This window comes from Myotis yumanensis, unplaced genomic scaffold (assembly GCF_028538775.1).
Source record: "Myotis yumanensis isolate MYYU_CA2020_CCGP unplaced genomic scaffold, mMyoYum1.0.hap1 SCAF_3, whole genome shotgun sequence".
Lineage (NCBI taxonomy): Eukaryota > Metazoa > Chordata > Mammalia > Chiroptera > Vespertilionidae > Myotis > Myotis yumanensis.
Window position 1 is genome coordinate 172,888,637 of NW_027223754.1, and position 21,064 is coordinate 172,909,700.

Below are 21,064 nucleotides of genomic sequence, written 5' to 3' on the forward strand. Positions count from 1 at the left end.
GATTTTCTTTAAGAAATGATTTTGGATTGGCTCAAAATTGTGGCCTGTAGAACTGCAGTTTTATAAATACATGGTGAACATAAGGATCACCTGAAGGATTTTGAAAAGACAGGCTCATCTCCCAACTCTGTAGTCGTCTGGGGTTGGTGAGGTGAGGAGATCTTTATTTAAAAAAAAAAAAAATGCTACATAAATGGTTCTAGTGATCAATGAAGTTGGAGAACTACTACCATAAATTATGCTGCATTGATTTTAGCTGGAAGAAAATTTAAAACAGGTATAACCAAATACATCTAAACCATAAAAACTGTCTATTTTATGGTTAAGAGCATCTGTTTTTTAAAACTGCAAATTCCCAAAGTACCGTCCATCGTAAACTATTTCTGAAATGTACACCTAGACAATTGAGTAAGGTGATTTAATGTATGGATCTCTTATTAGTAAATCAATTAAGAGTTCTGGTGTGTCTGCTGGAAATGATGACTTTGAATAGTCACTATGTATTAATAATTTTTTAAAAATCTTTATTCAGATCATTACAGATGTTCCTCTTTTTTCTCCCCGTAGCTCCCCTGCACCTGGTTCCTCCCCCTGCACTCCAGGCCTTCCTCCTCCCCCTGCCCCCACTGACCTCGTCCATAGGTGTAAGCTCTTTGTCCAATCTCTTCCCGCACCCCCACAACCCTTCCCCCCCCGCCCCCCCCCCCGAGAATTGTCAGTCTGCTCCCTTTCCATGCCCCTGATTCTATTACATTCATCAGTCTATTCTGTTCATCAGGTTTTTTATTCATTTGATTTTTAGGTTCACTTGTTGATAGATATGTATTTGCTGTCACTTTGTTATAATTTTTTAACTTTACCTTTTTCTTCTTCTTCTTCTTCTTAGAGAATACCCTTCAGCATTTCATATCATACTGGTTTGGTGGTGAGGAACTCCTTTAGCTTTTTCTTGTCTGTGAAGCTCTTTATCTGACCTTCAATTCTAAATGATAGCTTTGTTGGGTAGAGTAATCTTGGTTGAAGGTTCTTGCTATTCATCACTTTGAATATTTCTTGCCACTTCCTTCTGGCCTGCATAGTTTCTGTTGAGAAATCAGCTGACAGTCGTATGGGTACTCCCTTGTAGGTAACTGTTTTTCTCTTGCTGCTTTTAAGATTCTCTCTTTGTCTTTTGCCCTTCACATTTTAATTATGATGTGTCTTGGTGTGGCCCTCTTTGGATTCCTCTTGTTTGGGGTTCTTTGCGCTTCCTGGACTTGTAAGTCTATTTCTTTCACCAGGTAGGGGAAGTTTTCTGTCATTATTTCTTCAAATAGGTTTTCAATATCTTGCTCTCTTTCTTCTTCTGGCACCTCCATAATTCGGATGTTGGTACTCTTGAACTTGTCCCAGAGGCTCCTTACACTATCTTCATATTTTTGAATTCTTTTTTCTTTTTGTTTTTCCGGTTGGGTGTTTTTTGCTTCTTCGTATTTCATATCTTTGACTTGATTCTTGGGATCCTCTAGTCTGCTGTTGGATCTCTGTATGTTATTCTTTATTTCAGTCAGTGTGTGCTTAATTTCTGATTAGTCCTTTTTCACATCCTTGAGGGTCTCACTAAATTTCTCCGAGGTTTCTAGAAGATTCTTGAGTAACCTTATAACTGTGGTTTTGAACTCTATATCCAGTATTTTTATTTCATCCATTTCTTTCATTTGTGACTTTTTCTTTGTCTCTGCATTTTGGCTGCTTCCCTGTTTTTGTTTCTGTGTACTGGGTAGCTGCTAAGTCTCCTTGAGTTGATAGATATGGCCTTGTGTGGTGGTATCCTATAGGGCCCAGGGGCTCAGCCTCCCCAGTCACCTGAGGTGGACGCTCTTGGTGCACCCCTTTGTGGGCTGTGTGCACAGTCTTGTTGTAGTTAACGCTTGATTGCTGTTGGTATCACTGGGAGGAATTGACCTCTAGGCCAGTTGGCTGTGATGACCAGTTGTGTCTACACTGGAAGATTGGTTGCGTAGGAGACACCCTTATGGGGCAGGACTTTCTTTAGTGGGGCTTTGGTGCTCACTGAGTCTGCCCCTTGAGTGTGTCTCTTATGGATGTGAAGAGTTGTAATCCAGTATGGTCTCACTCTGACCACTGGGTATACTGGCTCTTGGATCTCCGAGGAGATGCAAGGTCAGCCACTGTCTGGGGCTGCCCAGCAGTAGCTACAGAGACATCTACAGATTCCTCCTCTTTGTATGGGGTTTGGAAGTACCCAGATGAGGCCCAGCTGTGAAGCAAGGCAGGCTGCTGCTTCTGGCCTTGGGCCTTCTTTTGGAAGCTCTGGGGCTCTCTGACCTAGCTGCAGTTTGACAGGTTTTAATCAGAGGAAGGATAGGCCATTCATATGCAAAAGCCAATGCACACAGCTTGGGTGGGCTTGCAAATTAGGTAGGGCGGAGTCTCTGGGAATCACCAGGGCGGAGCAAACAGCAGTGGCTGCCAGTCAGCTCTGCACCAGAGAGGTCCCCGGGTCTCCATGTCCCATGCCCTCCATGCAGGAACAATGATCACTGTGAGCACCTCTGAGAGAAGCCACCCTCGCATTCCTGTCCCGATGCCGGATAGTCCAGTTTCTCCCCGTATGTGTCTGGGTCCCCCAGAGTCTCGCCTGGAACAAGTTTAGAACAAGCGGGAGCTTGTATCTCCCTCCCGATTAAAAGAGCAGCACATCCAGGTAACAGCACATTCCATGCCTCCACACCTCTTACCAGTCTCAATGTGCTTTCTTCACCACTCTAGTTGTGGAACTTCCATTCAGCCAGCTTTCCCGAGGTTCTGGGTGGTCGTTGTTCTGCCTTTTAGTTGTAATTTTGATGTGGTTGTGAGAGGAAGCAAGTATAGGTGTTTACCTATGCCGCCATCTTGGTTCTCCTCCTCATTAATAATTTTTTATTCTCACCATTGTCTAATTACATTTTCCATATAAGGCTAAAATATTTCAATAATTAGATTCAATCCAGAGAGCATTTTCCCATTTTTGGACCTTAAAAAATTATAAACATACTTTGATGCATTCTAATGTCATCTGAGATCTCTAGAGGCACTTCAGATAATATGAAAAATGATACTCAGAGACTGATACCTTGCATACATCTTTACTTATCTGCAGTAGTCTTCAGTTACAAAGAGAATCTTTAAATATGTGGTGGACCTTGTTAAAAGTAGAGCACCAAGCTTTATGTGTGTCCTAATCTAGCATTAATATTTATAACAACAGAAGAAATCTTGAGAAAGTGTCTTACGTTTACTTTTCATTGTTCCTTACAGGCATTGCTTCTATGACGGTGCCAGTGTACATTGCTGAGGTCTCACCACCCAACTTAAGAGGTCGATTAGTCACCATGAATACCCTCTTCATCACAGGAGGCCAGTTCTTTGCAAGTGTTGTTGATGGAGCCTTCAGTTATCTCCAGAAGGATGGATGGAGGTCTGTAAACAATTCTTACAGTTAATTTTCAAATAAATCATGATATTAGGGGATGGGAGGACATTGAGAAATGAGAGGAAAAAGATAACGGAGTATTTTGAATCATTATAGCGAATTTCTAAGAGGGTGGCACTCAGCAAAATTGAAAGTGGACAAGAAGATGATACTTATTTTAATGACAGATGAGGAACCTAACATTGAGAATTGATATTTACAGAGGTTTTTTAGCATTTAGGTGACATTTCTCACACTGTGTGTAATCTTTTGCAATATTTGTTTAAAAATGAATGCAGCAATAAATATGCATGGAGTTCTTGAATGGTATCAGTGATTATCAAGCTGTTTATGAACTGCAGCTAAAGCTAACATCTTTTGGATTTAACATTCTGATCTGAATGAAAGAAAACCCAGTCTTTAAAGCTATAGATTTAGCTATACTATATAAAAGATGTTGATATATATACATTTAAAAGACACGAATTATTTTTTTTTCACTATTTGTTTGATTTTGAATCAAAAGAGATGAGAAAAATGTTTTTAAAACTGCTTTAAAATACATTCAAATTGAATATTGTAAAAACAAACTAATTTTAAGCTTAAAGATAGTATAGGCTCTAAATTTTTATATCATAGTATTCAAAGCAACAAATTCATGTAAGTGTTCCAGGGAGATTTTATTAAAAGGCATAATAGGCTGCACAGAATTCTCTGTTTATTGAGCATCTAATCTGTATAGATCCAGGGAATAAAATATTGAACAAGTCATACTCTAGTATTTATTTGCATGGTGATTACAATATTGAAATTAATTCTTTTTTAGAAAATATTTATTTGTTGATTTTAGAGAGAAAGGAAGGCCGAGGAGAGAGAGAGAGAGAGAGAGAGAGAGAGAGAGATCAGTTTGTCATTCCACCTATTTATGCATTCAGTGGTTGCTTCTTGTATGTGCCCTGGCCAGGGATGGAACCTGCAACCTTTTATTGGGACAACGCTCTCACCAACTGCGCTACCCAGCCAGGGCTTGAAGTTCATTCTTTTTTTTTTTTTTTATAATATATTTTATTGATTTTTTACAGAGAGGAAGGGACAGAGAGATAGAGAGTTAGAAACATCGATGAGAGAGAAACATCGACCGGCTGCCTCCTGCACATCTCCTACTGGGGATATGCCCGCAACCCAGGTACATGCCCTTGACCGGAATCGAACCCGGGACCTTTCAGTCCGCAGGCCAACGCTCTATCCACTGAGCCAAACCGGTTTCGGCAAATTCTTAACAGTTTAAGAAAAAGAATTAAATTCATTGTGGATGTAGGGAATTGAACTTGTATGTAAGCAGCACAATAAATCATATGGCTTAGGATGAGCCATTAAAGACTTAGCCTGAAGTTTTGTTAAAAGTCACCTGAGAAAACTCATTGAAGCCAATTAGGACTTATATTTGTCAGGACCATTAAAGAGAAGACACAGTTCTTAAGAAACATTAGCTCTGCCTGCCTCTGTTGCTAAACTGCTTTCTACCTTTCTCTCCCAAAGTTAAGAAGCAGAAAATTTCATTTCCTCCCCCTCACACAAACACACACTCTGTAGATGAACAGGAAGAGGGAGATGGTAACTTATGAGCATAACCTAATATTTTGAGTTTTACTTGGAAGCTCAGTAGAAGTCATTTAGTCTTTCATTCCCACATGTCTTTAAGATCTGAATCATCTATTTACATTTGGTTTAAAATTTATTAATGTAACTAATATAGAGATACATATATACTATTATGAAAAATCTATTTTTAAGTGCAAATCCAATGAGTATAACCCATGTTTTTGAGCTAAGTATAGCAATTTAGATATTTGTTTCCTCAGTACTGGCTAGGAAAGAGAAAGATTTTACAGTAGTGAAGCCAACCTATGAACGTGTGTCTGGGTGCAAGTGGAGGTCTTGGGACAGGCATCATTAGTGAGAACACTTTTCAGGGGCAGGGTGACATGGTTATAGCCAGACCTGGATTCCTGTCTGTTTTCTTCCACTCATTGCCTACGAACCTTAGACAAATTGCTTAGCTCCCCTGATCTTCACTTTGTCAGTATAAAAAATGGGACCAAAAATACTGTTCTTATGAGATTGTCCTGGGATCTAAATTAAGTATCCTATAATGAAAGCCTAATATGCGAAGTGTCCGACCATTTGTTCAACCGTTTGACCAGTCGCAATGATGCACACTGACCACCAAGGGGCAGATGCTCTGACTGGTGAGTTTGCTTGCTGCTGGGGTCCGGCCTATCAGGATTGGGCGAGACGGGCCAGACACGCTCTGGAGCCCTCCCGTAGTCCCTCCCCAGCCCCAATCGTGCACTGGTGTGGGCCCTCGGCCTGGCCTGCAGGGATCAGGCTGAAACTGGCTCTCTTACATCCCCTGAGGGGTCCCGAATTGCGAGAGGGCGCAAGCCAGGCCAAGGAACCCCAACGGTACACAAATCTTTGCACCGGGTTTCTAGTTATATATACAGTACTCAGCCCAGTGCTTAGCACATGGCAAATACTCAACAAATAATGAATCACATTATTATTTACTATTCTGATGAGTAAAAAAGGTGAGTGCTACTATAGGTAAGTTGTAAGGGAGGTTGAAGGAAAAGACATACTATGGCCTATGTGTTTTGTTTTTTTATTGGTAAAGATGGGTCTTGGAGTTGATAGGTGTAGAGATCTAGAGATCTAGAAAAAAAAAAGTTACTGTTTATAGATAACTGTGGAAAGTATAAGAAGGAAGAGCCTAGAGACAGAAATGATTTTTTCAATGGACCGTGGGATCCCAGCTGAAGTTGGAGCCATATTGTTTGTAGTAAAGCCAAATAGTATACCTGTGTGAATTTTTTCCACAATACTGGAGACCCAGGGTGAAACAATAAATTAAGAGGATGGGACAACTAACTTTGGCTTGTATTCAGACTAATGCATTAACATACCAGGTCACTTGTACCCACTTAATTGTTTGCACGAATACACATTAACTTATGAATATGTGCAAACATGTTTCCTTATTATACAGGTGAATTTTCTGTGTTATTCTCTTTTACTATTTAGCGTGCTTAGCAGTATCTTTACCTTATTTGACTCCTGGGCTAATAGAAGTGTGGTTACAAGCAAATAAAGATTGAAGTGGTACCTTAGCATCAATTTGAGAATTTTCAGCAATTATATCTAAAAATAATTATTACAGTTTTTACAGTAGCGTTCAGATTAAGACATAAAGAAGATCAAACTGATTAATCAGCTTCTTAGGTTTTGATGCTGTTGAAAGACTAACTCACCTTTTGTGCCAGATGGGTCAAAGCTTCTGTTTTCTTATTGTTTGGATGTCATAAAAATAAATTGTTTTCTGCCTAACTGGAAGATTAGTTTTCTCAGAAAAAAATGAATTGCCTGTAGACGATTGAGAAAGTTGGCATGTTTTAGCACTCCAGTGTTATAATACATTATATGCTGGGAAGAATGTCATCTGATTTCATGAGGAAAGGGGAATACATTTTTTGAAGATATCATTAAAGATTAGATTTTTAAAAATAATATTATTGAGATATAATTCAGATACCATTCAATTCACCCATTTAAAGTATACAATTCAATGCCTTTTAGTGTATTCTCAGAGCTGTGTAGCCATCACCATTTTCAAATTTAGAGCATTTTCATTACCCAAAAAAGATAGTTTTACCCCTTTGTCTCCCAGCTCTGGGCAACCATTAATCTACTTTTTGTCTCCATAGATTTCTTATTTTGAATATTTCATCTATCAATATATGTGGTCCTTTGTGACTGTCTTCTTTCACTTAGCATTTTTTCAAGGTTCACCCATGTTGTAACATGTGTTAGTATTTCATTTCTTTTTATTGGCAAATAATGTAGATGTACCACATTTTGTTTATTCTTTCATCAGTTGATATTACATTTGAGTTGTTTCCACTTTTTGGCCATTATAAATAATCCTGTGAACATTTGTAGACCTATGTTTTCAGTTCTCTTGGCTGTAATCTAGGAGTGGAATTGCTAGGTCATATGGTAACTAAGCTTAGCCTTTTGAGGAAATGCCAGACTCTCCTAGAAAGGGTTACATATTTCCACTTAGTAGTGTATGAAAATTCTAGTTTTTCCATATCCTACTAAATACTAGATATGATAGTGTTTATAAAGATGGCAGAAGTAATTTAGTAGTTAATAATCCTGTATAATAGAGGTAATATGCAAATTGACCATCACTCCAACACACAAGATGGCCGCCCCCGTGTGGACACACAATGGCTGGCAAGGGAGGGCAGTTGTGGGCTATCATGCCAGCAGGGGAGAGTAGTTGGGAGGAACCAGGCCTGCAGGGAAGGGCAGCTGGGGGGACCCAGGCCTGCAGGGGAGGGCAGTTGGGGGGGACCAGGCCTGCAGGGGAGGGCGGTTAGAGGTGACCAGGTTGGCAGGGGAGGGCAGTTGGGGACAATCGGGCCGGCAGGGGAGCAGTTAAGCATCGATCAGGCTGGCAAGGGAGTGGTTAGGGGGTGATTAGGCAGGCAGGCAGGCAGGCGAGCAGTTGGGAGCCAGCAGTCCTGTATTGTGAGAGGGCAGTCGGACATCCCTCGAGGGGTCCCAGATTGGAGAGGGTGCAGGCTGGGCTGAAGGACAGCCCCCACCCTGTGCACAAATTTTGTGCACCGGGCCTCTAGTAATGATATAAAGTTTTATCACTGGTTGCCTTTTTCTGTGCATAGATATATATATCTGTTGATTTTAGAGAGGAAGGGAAGGGAGAGAGAAATAGAAAAATTGATGAGAAACATGGATGGGCTGCCTCCCTCAAGCCTGCAACTGGGGATTGAGCCTGGAAATTGAACTGGTGAACTTCTGGTTCATGAGTTAATGCTCAACCACTGAGCTACACCAGCCTAAGCTATGTGCTAATATTTTTTAATCTTGCTTATTGAACATAGTGAAATGTGCTCACTACACCTTAAGCAAGAAAGGTTCTCTCTTTTTTTTAATTGCTGAGGTAAAACCTTGCATGTAACAGCCCCTCAAATATATGTTAAAGTGAATTTTAACATCCACCACAGTAGTCTAAAACATTTAGCTGGGCTTGCCACTGCTAAATGCTTCACATCCTCCCCATTTCCTACAGGAAAAAAACAATTAAGCTCTTTATCATGGCTTGTAGTGTAATCCATTATCCAATGCATACCTCCTTTTCTAGTTTTTTGTAACTCATCTTTGCCTCCCTCCCTTCTTTATGTGACAGCCATGCCTATTTACTGTATATACCAATCGCACCATGCTTTCTCATGTTTCTGCGTGTTTTTTCTTTCTTCTATTCACTTTACCTATAAGGTCTTCCTACCCTATCCTGGTTTAGTGGTCCAACTGCTTTTCCTTCTTTAAATCTCTGATTATATGTCATGTGAAGCTATCTTTGTTCCTTTGTTCTTTCATAAGACTTTGTATATAGTTTTGATTTTATACTTACCATTTATTTTGAACTAGTTGTTATCTATTTCCTCTAATTTGCTTTGGAGCTCCTGAATGTCATCCACTGTGTACTCATTTGTAAATTTAGGAAAGGCCTTGGAACATAGCAAATACTCAATAAGTGTTTATGGAACTGAGCTGAATTGATTGGGCTCTGGGGAAGGGACTTTTAACCAAAGTAAAAAGACATTGATTATAAACCAAAATGCCAATTCACTAATCTATGCTGAGGAATACGTATACTTTATAGATAGCTGAAAAACTAAATTATTAATCATAAGTGTTTCTGACTGAGCATAAAAATAAGAGAAGGAAAATTAGTTTCTGAGTCCAGGAACATTTCTGTTTTTCAAAATAACATACCTTTCTGGGTCCCAGAAGACTTTTTGTCCTTTTCTAGTGTACAGAGCTGGTTTTCAAATAAGTATTCTATATTTATAATTACATAAACCATAATGTGGTTTATATGAATAGGAATGGTATATCTATAGAGGGGCTAGTTTCTTTCCTTTCATGTTAATTTTTTACTCTTTTTTTCCCCTCATTTAATTTTTAAAAAAAATCGAGTTCTCTTATTCCACCTCACTAGCCTATGTACAACCATTTGTTAAGTGTCTGAGTGTGCTAGATATTGTCATCATTTATGCGATACTTTTCTTTTTTTTTTGCTGAAGAAGTAAAATTTGAGATGAGTGTTGAATGAGAAGCACAAGTATTAGTGCTAGCAACATCTATATGAGAGATTTTTGAGAGTATCTTCCAGCTAATCCATGGACAACATGAGACTCATGCTGAGCTTAGAAGAATTGGTGGGATTCATGTAGACAGAAGTAAAAATGGGGGCAGAGTGTAGGCTAAGTGAGAGCAGGCAAAGGAGACCTGAAAGTGAGGTGGTTATGTACATGATACATTAGGGCCAGAGTCTAGAGGTGGTGAATTTGACCTAAGGGCAAAAAGAAGCTTTTTTTTTTTTTTTTTGTGCAGGGCATGCAGTAATAAGAGCCAAAGAGTAATATGACAGTGATGCTCAGAATTTATTGGAACTCTTGGCTCTTGGATGGATTCTAGGAACTTATTTATGAGGCTGCCACCAGAATATAGGTGTGACGTAGTGGTGCTACTATTGGAAATAGGTGTTAGTATGAATGTCATTCAGTCATTCAAAAATTTTTTTCAGGTATCTACTGTATACTACTATTGTGCTTGGTACTAGAGATGAAAGATCAATAAGAAATATCACTGTCCTCATGCACCTCACAGCCTGAAGGAGAGATTCATCAGCTTGTTAATTAAACAATCCATAGTGTTAAATGATGTGAGCTCCCCTGGAGTGAATAACTTAGCTTTACAATGCAAAGACATTTGAGCTGAATCTTTGATGAATAAAAGAGATTCAAGCACGGAGAGGGAGAGGGACTTTCTAGGTGTAATATAATTTTCAAAAGCCCTGTAGTGTGAAGAGCCAGTCCTGTTTGGGCAATAGAAGTTTGGAGCAGCTAGGTAGAGGGGCTGTGATGTTGGAGCATGATGTGGAAAGGCTAGTCTTCAGTGGATGTGAATAGAACTTCATATCCATTGTACTCTCTTTAACAATACATTGAGTTTGAGTTTGTATATTGAAAGTCTCTGAAAATAATTTTTAAAATAACCAATATTACTTTGGGATGAAAAAAAATTTAATGAGCCGTCCTCCCCAAGAATATGATACAATTTAAAAGATCTTGTCAATAAGATGCTTTTTAGAATGATGTTTACTAGTAAAAGAGGGTGATATTTCTAAACAAATTTATGCTGTGGAAAGTGTTCTTATGATTTAGTGTGTGACTCTATACAAAATAAGGAATATGAGGCAGTCTTTGTCTTAAAAATTTAACTAATACTGTGGCCATTTTAAGAAAGATAGATTTGATTAACAGCCTGATTACAAGTAAATACCTTAATTCCAAAAATATTTATAATTGTATTATTAACAGAATTAAAATGTACAACTGTTTATTATAAAAGTATCATAGTGTTGTGGGAGAAATAGATTTAAGACTTGCTTTCATAGCACATTGATTTAAGCTCTAATATCCTCATGTAGCTAATGCTTCAGCAATTGTACAGTGTTATTGTTAGGATCAAATGAGTTAATGGCTCTACAAATTCTTAAATGCTGCTAGGTCTTGTTTGCTTTTATCTCCAGAGAGTTTTAGGTTGACTCTCTATCTTGCATCTAAATCTGGCAATGAGAATTGCTCTCACATTCAGTTATCTGGATTTTCAGGTAAAAAGTAAAGATGGTTTACTGATAAGAGTGGTTTGTCATAAGAGTACCCTACCTTGAAGATAACCATTATACGGAAAGAATATAAGACACTAGTTAAGACACTGGAGAAGCCCAGCTCCAAGGATAGATAGAACTGAGGGGGATTTGATCCTTGAAGTGAGTGGTTCCTGATGAGACCTACATTTATGGCTTTATCCCTGAGGGCAGCCCTCAGCCCAAAAACTACAGTTTTATTGATTCGTGGTGTCAGTGGCTAGAGTAGGTGGTGCCCAGAGCAGCTGGAATTTGAGGGGGGGAATCCAGGAAAAGAATGATCCATAGAGAAGGAAGCCTCCAAATCTGAATATTAATTCACCACAAATGTTTTTCTGATTCCTGAACTATGAATATAGGAGAGATTCCATGATGCCTGCAGAAAGTAACAGAAGATGGTAAAAGCTGAGAGACGTTATATCCTGCCCATAGGAAGAGTGACATTTTTGGAATTTGAAACCAGGTTAGAGGAGCCAGCAGCTTGAGCTCTCCAGGAAGACCCCAGAAGGACCATGCCTGAGGAGTAGACTTTGTTGCATGACTAAGGGTTTTTCCTAAGGTCAAAACTGAGAGTCACACTAACCAAGTCTACAACCAAACCTTTACAAATTTAAGGTGATAGATAGGATAGTGTCAACGTTCTTCAGAAAAAGAGAAAATCTAGAATCTCTACATTTTATCATTCTCAATACACAGAACACGCATACACATACACACAAAATTATTAGGCAATGTGAATACACAGAAAATGTGACCCATAAGTAAAATAAAAATTGTCAGACCTTAAGGTGATACAGATGTTGGAATTATAAAAAGACTTGAAAACACCCCCTTTAAATGTGTTCAGGACTTAAGGTAAATGGTAGTCACATAGAGTAACCAGATAGGGAATCTCAGAGAAATGCAAACTATATATACTAGGAGCTCAGCGCGATTTGAAATCGCCGCCCACCATCCGATCCGGCCCTGCCTCCCTCCCTAGGCCCCACAGCAGCTGTGGCCACTGCTGGTCCGGCCCTGCCTTGCTCCCCGGGCCCTGCAGCAGCCACGGCCGCTGCCGGTCTGGCCCTGCCTCCCTCTCTGACCCTTGCCGGTCTGGCCCTGCCTCCCTCTCTGACCCTTGAAGCAGCTGCGGCCACTGCTGATCAGGCCCTCCCCCAGCGCAAGTGTGCGCAAAGGCCCCTGCCGCGCAACCTCCTCCTGTCTGGTATACCCGGTACGGCGTCCTGGCTAATTAGCATATTTCTCTATTATATATAGACTAGAGGCCCGGTGCACAAAAATTTGTGCACTCGGGGGGGAAGGGGGGGCCCCTCAGCCCAGCCTATGCCCTCTCGCAGTCTGGGACCCCTCGGGAGATAACGACATGCTGGCTTAGGCCTGCTCCTGGGTGGCAGAGGGCAGGCCCAATCCCTAGGTGCAGCCCCTGGTCGGGCTCAGAGCAGGGCTGATTGGGGAGTTGGGGCACCGCCCCCTGTCATGCACAGAGCAGGGCGGATTGGGAGGTTGTGATGCCACCCTCAGTCACGCTCAGGGTAGGGCTGATTGGGGGATTGAGGCACCGCCCCCTATCACACTCAAGGCAGGGTCAATGGGGAGGTTGCAGCACCACCCCCTGTCACGCACAGAGCAGGGCCAATCAGGGGGTTGGGGCACTGCCCCCTGTCACTCACAGAGCAGGGCCAATCAGGGGGTTGGAGCACTGCCCCCCCCCCCCCCCCCGTCATGCACAGAGCAGGGCCCATCAGGGGGTTGGGGGAGCTCCTCCCTCTCATGCACAGAGCAGGGCCCATCAGGGGGTTGGGGAGCTCCCCCTTCACGCACAGAGTAGGGCCGATAGTGGAGTTAGGGCACCGCCTCCTGTCACACACAGAGCAGGGCGGATCAGGGGGTTGGGGCGCCACCACTGTCACACTCAGGGCAGGGCCGATGGGGAGGTTATGGCTCTACCCCGTCACACACAGAGCAGGGCCCGTGGTGGGGGGGGTTGGGGTGCCGCCCTCTATCACCCACAGAGCAGGGCCAATCAGGGGCTTGGGGCACTGCACCCTGTCACACACAGAGCAGGGCCGATCAAGGGGTTGGGATGCCACACCCTGTCACACACAGAGCCGCAGGGCGATCAGGGGGTTTGGGCGCTGCACCCTGTCATGCTGATCTGGTGCCAGGAGACCTCTCGGCTCTGCTGATCCCAGTGCTGGGAGGCATATTACCCTTTTACTATATAGGATAGAGGCCTGGGGGCCGGCTGGTTTGCCCTGAAGGGTGTCCTGGATCAGGGTGGGGGTCCCCACTGGGGTGCCTGGCCAGTCTGGGTGAGGGGCTGAGGGCTGCCTTAAGGCTTGCGATTGATTGAAGCTCCCAACCGCTCCTTTTTTTCTTTTTCTTTTTTCTTCTGGGCCAGCTTTAGCTCTGGCTCTAGCTCTGAGGCTTCCGCTGCTGGTTTGTTTCGGTTCTATAATCGAAACAATGTATAACTTCAGCTCTGAGATCCCAGCCTTCTGTATTTGTTAGAATGTTTCAAACTGCCAGCTCAGAGGTCGGAAAGTCAAGTCAGGTGGGGAACGTTACAGTCTGCAGTCCCTGGAGCAAGCAAGCCTCATGTTCGCTTCCAGCTGCCTGGCTGCCGGCCGCCATCTTGGCTGACAGTTAATTTGCATAAGGATACGCTGATTAGCCAATGGGAAGGGTAGCGGTCGTACGCCAATTACCATTTTTCTCTTTTATTAGTGTAGATAAAGAACCAAATGAAAATTCTCAACTGAAAGTATAACATTTGAAATTAGAATTTAAAATTTAAAAAATTCACTGGATGGGTTTATCAGCAAATTAAAGATGACAGAAACCAGGTTCTGGAAACTCTAAGACAGACCTATAGACATCACGTAATCTGAAAGAGAAAATAATAAGGTGGGGAAGAAATAAACAGAGGCTCAGTGGCCTTATGGTACAACATTGAGTCATCTTATATACATCTAATTAATACCAAGTAGTCTAATGTACCTGTAACTAAAAAAATTAGTAAAATTGATAAACTGATTATGACTGATTAAAATGATTAAGAAAAATGATAAAGTCTAAATGATCAATATTAGGAGTAAAACAGAGTACATCATTTCTATGGACTTATAAAGACAATGAGGGAACACTTTGAACAACGTTGTGCCCATAAATTGCAACAAGTTGGAATGGGCATATTGGGGTAAAGATCAGAACTTATCAAAAAATGACAAAACACAAAATTGAATATCTGTATGTCCCTGTATTTATTAAACAAATTGAATCATTATTAGTAGTAACCTACCTGCAAAACAAACTTCAGGCTGAGATACTTTCATTAGTGAATTCTATAAGACATTTATGGAAGAAATAACTCTAAGTTTAAACAAAAGCTTTAAGAAAATGGAGGTGGAAGGAATATTTCCCAACTCAGTTGGTGAGGCCAATATAACTCTAATATTATGACCTAAGTTCTTACAAGAAAAGAAAATTCTAGGCAGTGTCTAAAAGTACCCTTAACAAAATATCAGTAAAATTGATCCCAGCAAGATAAAAGGATAATAAATCATAACCAGGTCACTTTCTTTTTTGAAAGGTTGGTTTAGCATAAGAAATTAATTCATGCAAGTCACCATGTTGAAATTATTCAAAGGAGATAAACCAATATAATCATCTGGATATATGCAGAGAAAACATTTCACAGACTAATACTGATTTATGGTAAAACCTTCCAGCAAAGTAGGAGAGGACTTTCTTTTTTAAAAAAAAATATTTTTATTGATTTTTTACAGAGAGGAAGGGAGAGGGATAGAGAGTTAGAAACATTGATGAGAGAGAAACATCGACCAGCTGCCTCCTGCACACCCCCTACTGGGGATGTGCCCGCAACCAAGGGACATGCCCTTGACCGGAATCGAACCTGGGACCTTTCAGTCCGCAGGCCGACGCTCTATCCACTGAGCCAAACCGGTTTTGGCAGGAGAGGACTTTCTTAATTCAATAAGGACATGTACAAAAATAAATCCTGCAGCCAACTCTATACTCAGGGTGAAAGCCTGAGTGCTTTCCTTTATGATCAGTTGCAAGGCGGAGATGTGCACTGTCACCACTTACATTCCTCCAGAGGGACAAGTTATTCTAAAATTTTTACGCAAAAGCAAAAGACCTAGAATTGCCTAAACCATCTTGAAGACCAAAGATGGAGTGTCCGATTACAAGACTTACTGTAAAGCTAGCTTAATTAAGACAGTCTGGTCAGATAGATAAATCAGTGAAATAGAAGGAACAACAACATGGATAACATCTGTAAAGTATTATGATTGATAATGTGGGGATAAGGACACATATGTAATAACTTAATCAGGAAAGAAATTTAAAAACAAAGAAATGAAGAAAAGGAAAAAAAATAAAGTGTTATGATTGAAAGAATATAGAAACAAAAGAGTAGAATGTCCCTGGTTCCATATGGAGTTCATCCACATGCAAAAGGAGCTGTGTGGGTGGAAATTTGCTCATTGCTTCTCAGTGGCAATGGGGATTGACTGGAAAGCAGGTTATAAGGGAGCTCTTTGACGTATGGAAATGTTCTCTTTCGTGATTGGGGTGGTAGTTACAAGGGTGTATATGTTTCTCAACTCATAGAATTGGAACCTTGGATCTCTTCATTTTATTGTATGCAAATTTTACCAAAAAAATAATTTTATGTTCGCTCCTTCCAGTATATTCCTTCTCTGCCTTGCATGAATGATTTATATATTGTTTCTATCATGATATTTTTTATAATAGCCTCTGTTGAAATAACTTCTTCCCTTATTCCTACACTTATTTCTAAACCTCAGTCATAGCAATTAAACAATTCTGGTTTTTTTTTTTATAATTACTGGAGTATAGGCTCTTTGATGCAAGGGATATCTGCTAATCATTACTATATCTCCATAATCCCTAGCCCAGAGCTTTGCATATGGAGGATTCTTGAAGTTTAAAAAAAGAGGATACATGTGTAGGTATGATTGTGTGAGCGTTATTTTCACCACTAGTCTTGTGAATTTTGTTCAGGTCAAATGCATTTTGTCATGTTATTTAAAACTATCTGCCTAATATCTGTGTAAAATGCATTCAGTTTGTTTCAGTAGTATCACCTCTTATTCTGTCAAAGCAACTATACCTGTTATTTTTACTATAATCACAAAACTCTAAGTAACCTTGGCCACACCATCTACTTTATATATTGATATCACATTACTTAAGGGTTTTTTTTCTAGCTACATAGATCATTACTATTTTCTTACCTTTATATATTTGGCGATGAATGCTTTTACAGTTTACACAGCAATACTCACCGGGTAACACAAAATTGCTCATTTGCTGATCATATATCACCTGCTTACTTGAGGATTTCAACTGTGACATATTGATTTTTTTTCTTAAGAATCTCCAGCTGTGATCTCATGTTTACTCTCCAGCTGCGGTCAGATTATCAGGTGCATCAGTCATCAGCATTGATGTTCTACATGGGCCTTGATGGCAGAGAAAATTAGCTTGCCAGCGGGGGGACTCAATTTGGCAGTGTTTTCCTATTTTAATTTCTTATCTGTTAAAATGGAGTTCTGAATCATAAACCGAAATAGAAAAATACGTTATCAAATGAGTTGTTGTAACTCTAGTAGGGGGCTAACTTCAGTGGTCTCTTTTTGCATCTAAAGCTTTTGCATTAAGTAGAAACATATTTACATAAATTATAATTTATGTTTGGGGCCCATCATGTAGATATCTTGTCATTGATATATAATGATAACCATATCTTTTCTAAATTCAAGAATAGATATCTTTTAGTAAACTCATCACTCATGTGGTTATTTCTTAAGTATAAGAGAAGCATATGAAGAAAACTCAAAATCCATAGGAACTTTGAACAACGAAGTCAGGTAGCTCTAGTTATAGGGCCGAAGGAACAATGTTCTTGGACGTGTTTTGATGAAGGGGTTGGATTATGCCTTTTTAAGGGGAAAATGTTTCACTGCCCTGAATAGGACATAATGATAAATATCATTGGAGAGTTCCAACTTGGGGGATGTTTTTGGATTGACAAAGCATGACACTATCTTAGATTAAGTTTATTTAGGAGGCCCAATGATTGGCTTAGAGTGTGGCACTTAACCTACATTCAGAAATTGTTAGCTGGGTATACAGCTCAAAAAGAACACAGAACATTTAGCTTTAGCTTTCCAAACAAACAAAGTAAATATTCGTTAGGTAACTGATTCTAATTGCAGACCTTTTTTTTTTTTTTTTTTTTTTTTTTTTCAGTGAATTGTTTCTGGGGAAAAAAAAGGTTTAGAGTTTATTTATTTTATAGTTACAAGTGAGAGGATGCCGGTTTGAAACCATAGAGTTTTAATGAATAAAGCATCTTAATATTTGTACTATTCATCTAATTTATTTGAGCTATTCAGGATGGGCAAGCATGGACATGATTTACAAATCAATAACAGCTATAAACAGGTGTTAGCTAGAAGACAGAGGGGGGGATTAAACCTATTGGAAGTACAGACACAGGTTTGTTATTTGATTTTTTTTCAGTTTATTATGACTGTATTGGGTATTAGAGAAGATTGCTAAATACTCTCATTGTACTCAGAACCAAGTTTCAGTTTCATTGCTAGTCTTAGTGGTATTTTTGCTAGAGCCAACCTGCTTCCCCTTCCTGTCAGCTTGGAGTGCTCTCTTGTCTCCAGGAGTCAAATCGATTTTGCCTACAGTGTGGACTTTGGGTGCTTCTTGTTCACTTTCATCCCATGGGTGTTTTAATCACTCAGGTCTCAGCCCTGAGTGCACATTAGCACCATCCCCCCTGGAGAGCTTTGAATAAACTAGAGGAGTGTGGGACTGGGGCTCAGACCAATTAATCAGAATTCCTCGTTGGGTGGAGCCTGGATATTAGTGTGTTTTAAAAGCCCCTTGGGTGATTCTAATGTGAAGCCAGGGTTTAGAACTGTTGACTTTAATAATAATGAGATTTCCCATGTCAGTGGGGCACTACTTGTTTGTTTGGGGAGTGACTGCCCTGGTTTATCAGTATATTCCTTGTCCTATCAGTATACGCACTGTCATTCATCTGGTCCTGATTTCCTCAGATTTAAGGGGCTGATGGTGAGTCCCTTATACTGCCTTCACTAAGTCTATAGAGTTCCCGTTCTTTTAGTTGCATGATAAAATTCTCATCAGTGCTACAGCAAAGCAAACTTTTATTTATCTGCAATCTGCACATCTTCAGAGGAATGGGTTTTCCTCAAGAAAGAAATTGGTTAGTTCTACCTACCGAAAGTTTGAGTGAATGATAGAGGCGAGATAGGCAAGTTGCATTGAATTGAGTCAGGCAGGTGAAAACATTCTTTGCTGAGCATCCTCTCCATTTTAGGTACCAACTGAGTGATTTCACCTAATTACCCAGATGTCCTATGAAATAGACACTATCACCTGTGCATTGAAATGTTACATAATTTGACCAGGGTTTGTGGTTAGAATTCCCAGAGCTGAAGTGTGACCCAGGTGTGTTCCTCTGCTCTCAATCACAAACCACAGCCACCTCCCTCCCCCGACCCATCCTGTGTGGTCTTTACAAAGCAATGGACATGTTTTCCTATCAAAATATCTTTAGGAGCATGTTTATTGTGTTTGAGAGGATACGTCAGGTGCCTATCAAAAATATCTTTACCATGAAAGGTAATCAAAATATAGTAAAAATAAGTTTCTTTAGAAACATTAGGATGTAAATGCATAAGACATGTTTTATCTTGAGTAGTCTCTGGAATCAGGCTTTAATATCCTTAAAGATTGGCAGCAAGGTGCAAATTCCTTTTCCCCATCCTAGCATTAGCGAATTGAATTGTAAATTTCAGATCTAGACTCTTGACACTTACCAGATTTCAAATGCAGGAGAGCTAAACTATTCTGTCTTCTGTAGCTTGCTTAAGAAACAAGGCTATGCATATATGCATAGTCCATGGACATACACAGTAAGTAATGTGGTATGGGCCTAGGAGAGGCGGGGGCAGGGACAGGTTGAAGGTAGAAAAAGTGGGGTAGGGAAGATGGAGGACATCTGTAATACTGTTTACAATTAAAAAAAAGCAAAACACAACATAGGCTAGCCCTGGCTGGGTGAATCAGTTGGTTGGAATGTCCTCCTATACACTGAAAGATTTTAGTCAGGGCACATACGTAGGTTGCAGATTCAATTCCTGGAGGCAACTGATTGATATTTCTCTCTTTCCTTCCCTCCCTCTCTAAAAAGCAATAGAAACAAATCCTAGGGTGAGGATTAAAACAACAACAACATAGGCTAGCTAATAGTGAGTAGTAAAAGTGCTATGTGAGCTCTTTGGGCCTGAAAATGATTCCATTTCTATATTCATTTCAAGGGCTCCTTTGATCTTAATTTATCACTGAAGGGAGTTTGGAGAACAGAAGAACAGATTATAAAAGGGGCAGAGAAACAAAACATACAGGCTTTCATTTTTAGGACCTTTAAAATTTATTTCATAATCCAGTATATTTGGTGTTTACCTTTTTATTGCTTTTCTTTTAAATAATTGGCAATACAATTTTGTATAAGCTTTTCTTTTTTTTTTCTTTTTTTTAAAATATGTTTTATTGATTTTTTTACAGAGAGGAAGGGAGAGCGATAGAGAGTTAGAAACATCGATGAGAGAGAAACATCGACCAGCTGCCTCCTGCACACCTCCTACTGGGGATGTGCCCGCAACCAAGGTACATGCCCTTGACCGGAATTGAACCTGGGAACTTTCAGTCTGCAGGCCGACGCTCTATCCACTGAGCCAAACCGGTTTGGGTATAAGCTTTTCTTTAAGGGATTACAACCAAATAGAAATTTCATTCCTGTTCAGCAGTGATTGTCAACCTTTTTCATCTCATGGCACACATAAACTAATTACTACACTTCTGCAGCACACCAAAAAGTATATGTTTTGCTGATCGGAAGAAAAAAAAGTATAAATTGATTCATTCACACAGGATGGCTATTGTTGTGTTGGTTGTTGTCATTTTTTAATTTGACAGTATTAGGGAAAAGAAATCAGTGCCCCTGACTAGTAGGGTAATTGCATGTTTCAAAAATTCTCAAGGCACACCGTTTGAAAATCACTGATTTACAGCAATAAAAGCTATGTTTAAGCAGATTTGGTTATACAAGTTAACATTTTAAGGGGAAGAGGCCATAAATATGCACTTGTTTGAGCTGATCTCTCCTGCTCTCATCTGAAGAGTCTTAGGAAGCCTTTAGATGAGTCATCTTATGACGGGAAGGTCTCACCATCTCTAGAATAACAAACGGTTTCCATGGAAGGGATTACTGTGCAAGTAATTTTGCAGAGCTACATGGTCCAGAAGAGATTGCTTTATGAGTGTGAAGCACAGTTATTTTCTGTTTAGTTAATACAGGAAGTTGAGATATATAAACTATATAAAATGAGTTACAAACTGCTTTTGTATCATTTCGTAAAACATTTTCTAAGTTTTTTTTATTATATTTTATTGATTCTTTTGCAGAGAGGAAGGGAGAGGGATAGAAAGTAAGAAACATCAATCAGCTGCCTCCTGCACACCCCCTACTGGGGATGTGCCTGCAACCAAGGTACATGCCCTTGACCGGATTCGAACCTGGGACCCTTCAGTCCGCAGGCCCACGCTCTATCCACCGAGCCAAACCAGTCAGGGCCATTTTCTAAGTTTTTACTGTGTTCAAGATACTTTATTAGGTGCCGTGCTGAATACAAAGTAAAATATGC

The 21,064-nt window shown here is 40.1% G+C and overlaps 1 protein-coding gene across 1 annotated transcript in view; it reads left to right on the forward strand.

Moving 5' to 3' along the window:
* The window catches only part of SLC2A13 (solute carrier family 2 member 13), a 300,012-nt gene that overhangs the window by 57,165 nt on the left and 221,783 nt on the right, over window positions 1–21,064 (forward strand). Inside the window, exon 2 of the mRNA XM_070410428.1 lies at window positions 3,301–3,460. Coding sequence (XP_070266529.1) covers window positions 3,301–3,460 — 160 coding nt within the window. The remainder of the gene's footprint in view (window positions 1–3,300; window positions 3,461–21,064) is intronic.